The sequence below is a fragment of the Rhinolophus ferrumequinum genome, chromosome X (assembly GCF_004115265.2).
Source record: "Rhinolophus ferrumequinum isolate MPI-CBG mRhiFer1 chromosome X, mRhiFer1_v1.p, whole genome shotgun sequence".
In the NCBI taxonomy this organism is placed as follows: domain Eukaryota; kingdom Metazoa; phylum Chordata; class Mammalia; order Chiroptera; family Rhinolophidae; genus Rhinolophus; species Rhinolophus ferrumequinum.
The window spans coordinates 76,082,909-76,095,776 of record NC_046284.1 but is presented as its reverse complement, the minus strand read 5'-3'; the positions used below and the strand labels follow the sequence as shown (position 1 = coordinate 76,095,776).

Sequence of the window (12,868 nt, the reverse complement as noted above, 5' to 3'; positions counted from 1 at the left end):
TTACTCAGAAATCAATGAAAGATAGGTCTGAACATCACTCTTTTTCTTAAACTACATACAGTAACTCTCTCATTATCATGAATACATTTGATTACTTAATTCTGCCTGCAATTATCATTCAAAACAGAACGGTATAAAAAAATCTTACAGTCTCTGATATACAAATGAAAATGTGTGCCTTATTGGAAGTGATTTTCTTCCAAAAGCCAATAAGAAAATTCTGTTCTCATAATATAGCAAAAAAGCACTTCTATAGAATACTAAAATTCAAATCCTGTTTGCCTGAAAGCAGAACAATTCTTGTGGACCACTATCATTATTCCACTTTATAAAATGTAGAGCTGTTACGAAGAGCATCACTGCAACTATTGATATATCATCATTTTAATATGTGTGCACACTTCCACTGTCCATTATTTTTTGATCAATTATTGCATCCACAATGGCTGAAGGGCACCCTCTAATCTGTATCACTTGAATAAATCTGACACATCACTTGGAAAAAGATACTGGAATAAAGTGACCAACAAGTAAGAAATCTCACTCCAGGACAAACAGAAACCAGGTTTTGTTCTGTGAACAGTGACTACCTCAGGCACACAGTAACAGATACACACACAGACACAAGCTTATTGGTGATAAAACAATGCCTATTCATTGTATTTTTTAAAAGCCCACAGAAAAGAATAAGGAATAAACTAAAAGTTCATCATAAATGAAACCACCCAGGAAACAATTTCTGTTAACATTTTGATGTATTTTAGGTATTTATATGTATTTTTACTGTAACAGTGGGAGCATAATATATGTCCTGCCTTGTATTTTGCCTCTTCCTTTCCTTCAACCTTTGTCAATTTGATAACAAATAATTTCATGGATTTCATTTACATGCCTTTTATTATTAATGTGGTTGAATGTTGCTTTAATGATACACAAATTTTATATTTCTTCTTTTATGGATTTATTCATACTCGTAACTTTTCTTAAATAAAAGATCTTTACATATTAAGGGCATTATTCATATATGCTGTGTATGGTTTTTCACCGGTTTATTCCTTAATTGTATTTTGACAATATTAGTGCTTTTTTAATTAGAAATATTTCGTGCATTTACAAAATAAGCATTACCTATTTATTCAAATGCAAAATTGAAAAAGAACAACTACATGGTAAAATTACCAAGACAGCATTCTACAGAAAAAGAATGTCTTTAGAGAGAAGATCAAAACAATAAACTAAGTGTATTTGTTACCTGTTAAGTGATCTAAGTAGTACTGATACAGCTTGCACTGAATAGGAGTCATTCTCACAGCTAACACATACTCATGTTTTGGAGGCAAGAACTTTGTTAATGCTGTATAATCTTTCCTCTATAATTAACAAGAAAGAGAATGAAAATCAGTTAATTGAAACATATGACAGGAATTAACTACTCTAAGAATTATCATTCCTTACAGCTAAAACATACACATAAATAAATAGGTATCAAACAAAACATTTTCTTAAAACATATTTACCCTCTTTAATCACACTATGATTTCCTATATGATTGTAGTTAATGTATTTCATATGACTACACAATATGATGCACTGGTAAAAAGACACTGCAATATAAGTTTTAAATTGAAGTGGTCATATTACCAAGTGAGCAATATAGGTTTTCAAATGGTCTCCTCTAGATATAAAAAAAGAAAATTAAAAAAAGGCCGGGAGGGGATGTAGTAGGTAGTGCTAGCAAAAATATTTGCTTTAATCATACAGTAAAACAGATGAATCAAAGTCAGATGCAGTTTGGGTCATCCTTTGTGTAAGATGTGCCAATACGCCAGAGGTAACACATAACTCCAGGGGGAATCTTCGCCCAATTGAAAAAACAAGCCATGTATATATAAGCACTCTTGAAACCATTTAATTATAGGAACTGGAAAGAAAGAACACTAATGTGCAAGATACAAATGACTACCTAAATCAGAAAAATGCTACCTACGTAGTAGCAGCAATACAGAACCACAGTACTTGCTGGTACCTGTGGCCAACCTGAACAAACAGAATGACTCTGCCTTTTATGATAGTAGTAAACACAGGCAGAAGAATAGCCTATCTCATTTGTTACAACATCTTTGTGGCTACCATTAATGTTGGAAGAAACAGTGTGAATCTTGAGATCTATTAACTGCTGGCTCAGTCTCCACATACTTATACACTGAAGAGCCACATGAAAACAACACTACTAGACCATTCAGGTTTTTCTATGTACTTGACAATAATAAAACTGTTTCATCGGGATTGCATTAAAAATGGCACCTCTCATAATTCATAATTGCCTTTCCTATATCCATTTCAAATAAGCAAAGTTTAGAATACTATAGATTTAGGGTGAGCACAGGAATTTCTTAATCATAATAGCTGTGTTCCTTTTACATATTCCCTATCTTAAGGATGAGGAATCTAAATATTAACATATTAAAACATGAAGCCATACACTTGGCAAATGAAATAATCAATTATGTTCTAAACTTCTCAACGGAACTCTTTTTAAAGTCAATAAACTTTTGAAGACAATGGAAGGAGATTTAACTGTAAGACTACATACTAAAATGGGGGTGAAGAAAACACAAAATAAAGTCTAAATTTACAAAACATTTTGGGATTGCAATATAATCAAGTAACACTATATTACTATGGAATGAATTTGTACCTGAACACATCCAGCTAACATCTCATAGAGAATGTGAGCACGTTTCTTCATCACTCTGACATCTACCATGGTAGAATCTGCACACTGACCATTTTGGATCGGATTTATGAATCGATTCCTGAACTCCTTAATGGATCCAAGCAAATTTTCCTTGATAAAGTTAACCATGCAATGATCTAAGAGAGAAGACATGAGTTCATTAACAACAATAATGTCAAACAGGACTCAGGAAATTTCTCTGATAAAATGCTCATGTCAAAAATGCGAGTCATGGAAGCCTCAGAATTAAGCTACAAAGAAAAAACACCAAACTGAGTGTAGACTAAACACCGGTTATAAGTCTGACTTAGAAGTGAATTACTTAAACCTGATGATAAATTCAAATAACCCCCTCTAAATTCTAGACATGAATGTTTAAAAAAATCCTAAGAACATTTTATTCTAACTCACTATTCTTTACAATGTATATGAAATATAAAACAAGTATTCTATAATTCTAACCATGACTTTAAGGTCAGCAAGGGTAACTTGTGGGGAAAAAACAGATTCCAAATCAAAATAATAAAATCAGGTAGTAAGTTACTATATCAAATTTTATATTTACTGATTTAGTTTCAGAAGTCTTTAATAGAGTTATCAGTTACTCTATACAAACAGGACCACAATGTGAAATAGTGTAAGTGGGGTAACAGAATAGGGGGAAACTGGAACAGATAAAAACAAAGATAAAATATAGGCTAAAGTGAAATAATAACCAGAATTACAAACAATGAAATAGAAAAGTTAAGTTACTATAAATACATTAAATGAATGGAAATAACAAAAACAACAAAAAGCTACTACAATGGATTACAATGGGAAATCTCAATCTGTTATTTGCTGAATAACTCATGTTGCCTCCTTAGTGTCACCACACACATATTAAAACAAGGGAAATTCACAAGTCACTTCATAGGGTTCACATCATCAGTCCTCCGCCTCAGCAAACTCTATCCTGACATGGATTCAACACAGCTCTCCTGTCATCTCCACCTTCCTGAAATGTTCACACTTGGCATCTCTTTTCAATTTCCTATCAGTACCCCCCCCCCCTAAACTGGATACACAGAGGATGCCAAAAAACATTTTAAGAAAGGAAAAAAAAATTGTATTAAAATTATAATACTCGATATACACTGGTAACAAAAGATGAATACAAGTCAGGTATATACATTTTTTGGCACCCTCAATATTTTCTTAAAATATCTCTAAATAATCAGAAATCCACTTGTTCTTTCAAAGTAATCAATTAAGACATGATATTTTTATATATATTTTAAATTCTATATATATTTATATTTGAACACTCACAGTGGAACACCTCTTGACTAGTTTACCATTCATACATACAGAGCACTCCACTTGAAATGTAAGATATTCTTTTACAATAGACTAAGATGGACCTATGTGTATAGATCATGGTCAGTGACTATACTAAACAAAGGAAAGGCAAAAGGCAAAGTGGCAAAGCTAATATTCTACAGCATAATTGCGATGTTAACTCACACTCGATTAGGTTATTTTGAAGTGGTGTTCCTGTTAATATAATCCTCCTCCTTGATCGTATAGAATTCATAGCTTTTGAAACGGCAGATGCTTCATTTTTTAAAATATGGCCTTCATCACAAACAACAAAGTCAGGCCCTATCAAAATGAATAGAAAAACAACATTTAATTAATATATAACAAATATGAAACTGTAATCCATTTAAGTATACGAAGTTAATCCTTTTATAGTGCTGCTCATGTGGGAAGATTAAAAAACATCCTTATAAGAACAGTCATATTTAATCTGCAGCTATATTGAGTTAATGTGGCAAAACTAGTGCTAATTACACCCCAAAAGTAGAGTATTAAAAGTACTACTACAGATGGTACTCAAAAATAGGCAAGAATAAAAATAATCACATGGGTGAAAACATTCCCCCAACAGATTAGAGGTATTTGAAAAATCAAGTATCTTTTATGAATGAAAAACAGTATCTAAAGAAGTATTTCAGCACCAGTGTATAAAGTTGAAACTATCACCTAAGACTAACAATTTACATAAATATCGACAAATTTCAAAAGTTACATTTTAAAAAAATAATATATAATCTAAAGATCCAACCATGTTGTCACAAATGGTACTATTTCATCTTTTCTTACAGCAGAATAGTATTCCATTGTGTATATATACCATATGTTCTTTATCCAATCATCTAACAAAGGACACTTTGGTTGTTTCTATGTCTTGGCCACCGTAAATAAAGCTGTAATGAACATCAAAGCACATATATCTTTATGGATAAATGTTTTCAGATTTTCTAGGTAGATACCCAGGAGAGGGATTGCTGGGTCATATGGTAATTATATTCTTAATTTATTGAAGAACCTCCACACTGCCTTCCATAGTAGTTGCACCAATCTGCATTCCCACCAACAGTATATGAGGGTTCCTTTTTCTCCACAGCCTCTCCAACACTTGTTATTATTTGTCTTGTTGATGCTAGCCACTCTAACAGGTGTGAGGTGGTATCTCATTGTTTTATTTCCATTTCTCTGATGATAAGTGATGTTGAGCAATTTTTCATATGTCTATTGGCCATTTGTATGTCCTCTTTGGAGAAATGTCTATTCAGGTTCTCTGCCCATTTTTAATAGGGCTATTTTTTGTTGTTGTTGTTGAGTTGTATGAGTTCCTTGTATATTTTGGATATTCGCCCCTTATCGGAGGCATTATTTGCAAAAATCTTCTCCCATTTGTTTGGTTGCCTCTTTATTTTGTCGATGGTTTCTTTTGCTGTGTGCATGGATGGATCTCGAGATTATTATGCTAAGCGAAACAAGTCGTCAGACAGAAAAAGTTGAGAACCATATGATTTCACTGATATGTGGTATATAAAACTGAAAACAACAAAAGAACAAGACAAACAAATGAAGAAACAAAAATTCATAGAAACGGACACCAGTTTAGTGGTTACCAGAAGGTAAGGGAGGAGGGGGGTGGTAGATGAGGGTAAAGGGGATCAAATATATGATGATGGAACAAGAACTGACTCTGGGTGGTGAACACACAATGTGATATATAGATGATGTATTACAGAATTGTACAACTGAAATCTATGTAACTTTACTAACGATTTTCACCCCAATAAACTTTAATTTAAAAACAAGAAAAAAAGAAAGAATATATAAATCACAGTAGGCCATGCAGTATTTCCCATTTAACTTATGCCAAATAACTAACACTCATTGGTGGTGGTGGTGGGGGCGGGAACTAACGGATGAAAACAACTAAGCTGATTGTTACATTGGTATTAGGGATGGGGAGAACGCTTCCCAAGGTATTAAAAAAAAAGCTCACAGCTGAGTGACTCTTATGAAAGAAATACATAGGCTTATTTTATTAAAATAAGATCATATTGTTTGCTAAAGTATCCCACATACAAAAGTTGCTTGCTGGTTAACATACACACATATCACTTAAATATTGATTTCAACAACAGTTATCCAATTAGCTCCCCTCTGGTTAGGAATTAGAGAAAATTCATCTTCTACATGATTATAAAAGTAACTGCTTCAGTATAATTAGATAATATAAGTGTTATTCAATATTCAGATGGGGTTACATAAGTAATAAAACGTAATTTTCAAATTACTAATATACTTTCTAAAAGCTAAACTCTACAGCTAGCTTTGTATTAAAAGACTACATATTGTTTATTTTGAATCCTAAAAAGTTTTCTAAGGAGAAAAAAATGCCTTTACACAAGTGATTTAAATGATTTCCACCACCTAATATTTAGTGTTCATGAGGGTTTGCTGAAACAGGTACTAGGTATTCTCATATGCTTTGTGGGAGTCTAAATTAGTCTTAATCCGTTAAAATGTAAAATGTATGCACTGGAATTTATCCTAAAGATATACTTTCACAAGTACTCTAGGATATATATCTTCTGAAGCATTGTTATGGTAGAAAAAAAAAAGCTTGCCAAAAGGAGTTAATAAAATTATATAATGGCATGTTGCAGAACTAAAATTAATGATGTAGATCTCTATGCATTAAACTTGAAAAATATGTCAAATATATTACTAAATAGAAAGGAATAAGTTGCAGCAGAATCTATATTATGATTCCATTTGTATTTAACAACTAACTCAAAAAGGGTGGTGATTTTATCTATGTATATACATGTATGTAATGTAGTGAAGTAAAGAATTAATCCTACCCGAAGATAGATTTGGCTCTTGCCTCCCGCTCTTGGGAGGTAATCTCTAACCCTTGGAATGTCCCACCTAATAATTTCTTTGCTTACTTGAATGGCTTGGGACACACCAGAGAGTCTATGCTAACAAAATAATTTATGGGACAAGGGTCAGAGTAGCACCTTTTGGTGATATGGCATCTTCTCAACGTCTGGAGGGGCTGGAGACTAAGCTCACTCACATGGGTGGTCAACCATGTCTATGTGATTCAGCCCAAACTCAAGACACAAAGTCTCAGATGAGCATGACTGGCTGGCAATATTCCATGCATATTGTCACACATCATTTCTGGGAGAAGTGTTGTCTCCACGATTCCACTGACAGATTGGTCTTGGAACTCCCCTGGGCCCTGCCCTATGTGCCTTTTCCTGCTGCTGATTTTAATTTGTATCCTTTTACTGTAATAAAGCATAACCATGAGTATAACACCTTTTCTAAGTTCTGTGAGTCCTAGTGAATTACTGAACCTGAGGGTAGCTTTGGGAACCTCCAAACATTGCAATATAAAACACATGCTAAGGAAAAAAAATCTGATTAAGAAAATGTGCAGAGGATCTGAATAGACATTTTTACAAAGAAGACATACAAATGGCCAACAGGAAAAGGTCCTCAACATCACTAATCATCAGAGAAATGCAAATCAAAACCACAATGAAACATCACCTCACACCTGTTACAATGGCTATTATCAAAAAAACAAGAGATAACTAGTGTTGATGAGGATGTGGAGAGAAGGGAACCCTTGTGCACTGTTGGTTAAAATGTGAATTGGTGCAGCCATTATGGAAAACAGCATGGAGGCTCCTCAGAAAATTAAAAATAGATCTACCGTAAGGTCCAGCAATTGCACTGCTGGGTATATATCCAAAGGAAACAAAACCATTATCTCAAAGAAATATCTATACTCTCATGTTCATTGCAGTATTATTTACAATACAATACCCAAGACACGGAAACTGAAGTGCCTACTGACGAACGAATCGATAAAGAAAATGTGACACATACACAAAAGAAAGAAATCCTGCAATTTGTGACAACGTGGATGTACCTTGATAGCATTATGCCAAGTGAAATAAGTGTGAGAAATAAAGACAAACACTTATGATCTCACTTATGTGAAATATATAAAAAAAAAGAAAAACTCATAGATACAGAGAACAGACTGGTAGTTGTCAGAGGTTGGGAGGGGAAAAGGGGGACATAATGGGCTAAGGTGGTCAAAAGGCACAATTTTCCAGTTATAAGATAAGTAAGTCCTGGGGGTGTAATGTACAGCATGGTAACTATAGTCAACAAGACTGTATTATATATTTAAAAGTTGCTAAGAGAGTAAATCTTAAAATTTCTCATAAGAAAAAAATTGTAACAATGTATGGTGATCGATATTAACTAGACTTACTCCAGTGATCATTTTGCAATATATATGTATATCAAATCATTGTTATATACCTGAAATTAATATAATGTAATATAAACTAATACTGTTATATGTCAATTATATCTAAATAAAAAATAAAATAAAATAAATCCTTGCATAAGCATAAAATATTTCTCGAAGGATATACATGAAACAACAGTGGGACAGGAAGGAAGGAAACTTTTACTTTTCAATATGTACCTTTTTCTTCTGTTTGCATTTTACTTAAGAACATATATTGCTTTTCATAATTTAACTTAAAAAGATCTATTAACTTAGCAATGGAATGAGAGGGAGCCCTATCCTCAGTAAGGATATCTGAGGCAATAGAAGTAGGGAGAATAAAGGTAAATATATTCATTAATAACCCGAGTCAGTAAAAAGTTAAACAACATTATTCATATTCTGTTTACTGAGATAGGAATGTATATAACATTTCCTAATATTAAAAAACTTTGTAAATCTTTAATGTTTAAAAGGAATAGTTTTAATTATCTTAGAAATATATTTTCTGGAAAACCTCATTCCAATAATATATACAAGTGGTAGGGTTTGAGAATACTTGTATTTAGAAATCATCTTAGAGAAAGTACCGGGAGAATACAGCAATGAGGCTAGAGAGTAGAAGAAAAGGGATGTAGAAAGACTTGGAGTAAAGTTCCTCTATAGGAAAATTCAAGCCTGGCTGAAATGGTTCAGTACAATACGGAAATTTATCATTATTTTATATAATTACATAGTCAGATGTATCTTATTGTTTAAATCAAACAGTACCTTGAATGGTATGTTTGTGTGTGCGTATGTAAAAGAATAAAGTACTGATACATGCTACAATGTGGATAAAACTTAAAAATATTATGCTAAGTGAAAGAAGCCAAATATTGTAATATTCCATTTTTACAAAATGTCCAGAAATATTTTTATAAAACATCCAGAACAGGCAAATAATGAGACAGAAAGTAGACTGGTGGTTTCCAGGGTAGGAGGGAGGGACATTTGGGAGGGATTACTAATGGGTACAGGGCTTGTTTTTGAAGGGATGGAAATGTTGTGGAATTCAATGGAATAGTTGTGATGGTTGCACAACACTGTGAATACACTAACTACCACTGAATTGTACACTTTATAATGGTTAAGTGAATTTTATGTGTATTTTACCACAATAAACTCTAGCCATTAAATTGTGGGAAAATGTAGATTAACACTTAAGTTACCACAATAAATACATGCTTAGGACAACTTAAAGTAAGTAATTAACTGTTTTATGAAATGAAAAAAAAATTAGTAATGAGATTATAAATAGAGCCCTCTTCATTTGTCAAAACTTGTCAAACTCCACAAAGAATAAACTTTCAATTAAAAAAAAAGAATAAACTTTAACGTATGCAAACAAAATAAAAATAAAGAAAACTGCCTAAATAACTTTAAGAAATGATGATTTAACTGGAAATTATAAACCTATAGAAAAAAAGGAATAACACATAAACACTGTACTCTAGTGGGTAGATGTTTCTCATGAGGGTAAAGGTTAATTCTGAAACTATTTTACATGTATAATGAAACTGAACAAGAATGTAAATAGATGGTGGATGGTTGGAGCCAACATTCTCACTGTTCGAAAGGCAAGTAACAGATTAACAAAATAAAGAAGCTAAAATGAACCCTATGATACCGGATTAGAGGTGAAGACATTATGAAATCCAAGTTTATCTTTATACACAAATAGACACACATATACATACATACACAAATGGATATATTTGTGTGTATACATGGATTTGTATACATGTCACCTAGTTCTGTGTGCTGAGAGGACCCAGAAGTAATGATACTCCAGCAGCAATAAACATACTCAAAGCCCAGATTTTGGTTTCTAAACACCAGTTTTCAATAAAAGAAACCAAGGTTCCCTGTTGAAATTGATGATTTTGTGTCAGGGACAACATAACATGAGCCTGGAGCATCTAATAGTTCCAGAATGTAATGAAGTACTTAAAACAAAACAAAACAAGCCTTAAAGGATGAAATATCAAAGGGATACAGGAACCAACCTGAAAGAGCTCCCAATGGCCAAATTGGAACAATTTAAACAACAAAATAAACAATATAGTGTTAATTTATAATCTAGCATAAACTAATACTAGATGATTAGTCTACACTAATATTAGGTTAGTACAAAAGTAATTGCGGTTTAAAAGGTTAACAATAACTGCAAAACCCGCAATTACTTTTGCACCAACCTAATATAAATCAATGAGTGATTAAAAAAAGGGGTAAGAAGGAAAATATCTTTCTGAAAGAAAAGTTCTAAATTTTATGAATAGATACTATACACTACAGGAGATGGAGCCCAATTTCTGTCCTCCCCCTACTTAGGTGGGCTAGACTTAGTGACTGGCTTCCAAAGAATAGAGGCAGGTGAAAACAGTAACTCTATAGTAGAGAAACCTGTCTAACACTACCTTACCAAGTGAAGAAAGTTCACATCACCATGATGTCACATGGATCTAATGTACTCCTGACATGATGTGACGAGAGGATACTACACCTCTGGTATGTATATTCTTTCAAAAACCTATAACCCCAGTCTAACCACAAGAAACACAAACAAACCGACTAGTAAACTTTCTATAAGATACCTGAACAATACACAAGATAATGAAAAATAAAGACTGAGAAACTGTCATAGACCAGAGGAGACTGTGGAGACATGACAATTAAATGCAATGTGGTACCCTGGATCAGACCCTGGAACAGAATGCAAACATCACTAGAAGAAGTGGTGAAATTCACATGTAGTTTGGAGTTAACAATATGCCAACAACAAATCAATTTCTTAGTTGTGACAAATCTACCATGGCAATGTAAGATGTTAGTGGGGGACCTAGGTACAGGGTATGTAGAAGCTTTCTTTACTATCATTTCAACTGTATACAAAAAAATATTCCAAAATAAAAAGTTTTTCCAATGTCACTAAATGATTTACATGGAATAATAAATGTTACTCTTCACGCTAAGAGCTTTAATTTCTTTATTTCCTCATGAACAAATCAACACATTAAGCATCTGAATCTGCTGTTTTAAACTGTTCCGAGGAATCCTTGTGAAAAATACTCTGCAATACTATTGACTAGCTTATAGTTCTCCGACAATAAAACTACCACAGGACTTTTAGACAACTATTTTAATCATGGGGAAATGATAAGCTTATTCTTAGGCCTTAGATTTACAATGGCAACATTACTTTGGTACATGTTAATCAATTACATAATCATCTAAAAAAAAGAGGCAAAAAAGGTACAAACTTTCAGTTATAAGATGAATACGGTCTGAGGACCTAATGTTTAACATGGTGACTACAGCTGATAACACTGTTGTGTAACTGAAATCTGTTAAGAGTAGAACTTAAATGTTCTAACAAAAAAGGGTAAATACTGTTATTTTTACAGTGAATATCAGAATTTCTCAACAAACATCTAAAACCTCAATTGTCTTAGTTAGATATTACAAAGAGTGAACTGAAAAAAATATTAAAATTAATTAGTTTGGCGGATAGTACAATTTGCTGCTTTTCCAGGTGGCAAAAGTCAAATATTTGGCTCTCGTATCATGAGGATTACTGTGATAAGGACAGACAGTACTAGAAATACTAACCTTCCACAGTGATCACCTTTAAAAGAGAAAAAAATAACATGCAGCAATTATCTTAATTGACATAAAATTTGGAAAGAAACTTAAGATCTGTTTTCAGACTGTGGAGAGAGCTTGTTATCATTTAATATTCAGACAGTTGGAAGCATCTGCAACTGTGATACAGGCACATGATGCACTTTTAATTGTTTACAAGGTCTCCTCTGAAAACCACAAATACTTCCAGACTCAGCAAGTACACTCTGAAGAGCTGGCATCATTGGGGTGATTTCATCTTGCTTTCCATGCCGAGAGTGCTCCCTCAAACATGGTAAACGTTTCTTAAACCCACTGGACTTTCTGTAAGAAGTGTGGCAAGCACCAACCCCGCAAAGTGACACAGTACAAAAAGGGTAAGGATTCTCTGTACGTGCAGGGAAAGCAGTGTTATGACAGGAAGCAGAGTGATTATGTTGGGCAGACTAAGCCGATTTTCTGCAAAAAAGGCTAAAACTACAAAGGAGATGGTCCTGAGGCTTGAACATGTTGAGCCCAACTGCAGATCTAAGAGATGCTGCTAATGAGAGATGCAAGCATTTTGAAATGGGAGAAATGAAAGGGCCAAGTGACCCAGTTCTAAGATTCATATTTTTATCATGAAGACAGTAAAATCTTGAGGATGAAAAGGGGTGATTTCACCTTAATGAAATTATACTAAGAAACAAAAAGAAGGCAAAAACATTAAGGATAAATGAAACAAAACCAGCTACTTAGTAGTTTTTCAATTAGTATTTGTTAAATAAAACACAGAGCACAATTCAATTTGCTTCTCTAAA

At 33.2% G+C, this 12,868-nt stretch overlaps 1 protein-coding gene across 8 annotated transcripts in view; it reads right to left on the bottom strand.

Moving 5' to 3' along the window:
• Positions 1-12,868, bottom strand: part of ATRX (ATRX chromatin remodeler) — a 263,444-nt gene that overhangs the window by 96,851 nt on the left and 153,725 nt on the right. For all 8 annotated transcript variants that reach the window (XM_033104061.1, XM_033104070.1, XM_033104101.1 and 5 more), the window contains 3 exons: positions 4,244-4,381; positions 2,699-2,874; positions 1,253-1,370 (listed from right to left, as the gene is read on the bottom strand). In XM_033104061.1, the coding sequence (XP_032959952.1) occupies positions 1,253-1,370; positions 2,699-2,874; positions 4,244-4,381 (432 nt within the window). The remainder of the gene's footprint in view (positions 1-1,252; positions 1,371-2,698; positions 2,875-4,243; positions 4,382-12,868) is intronic.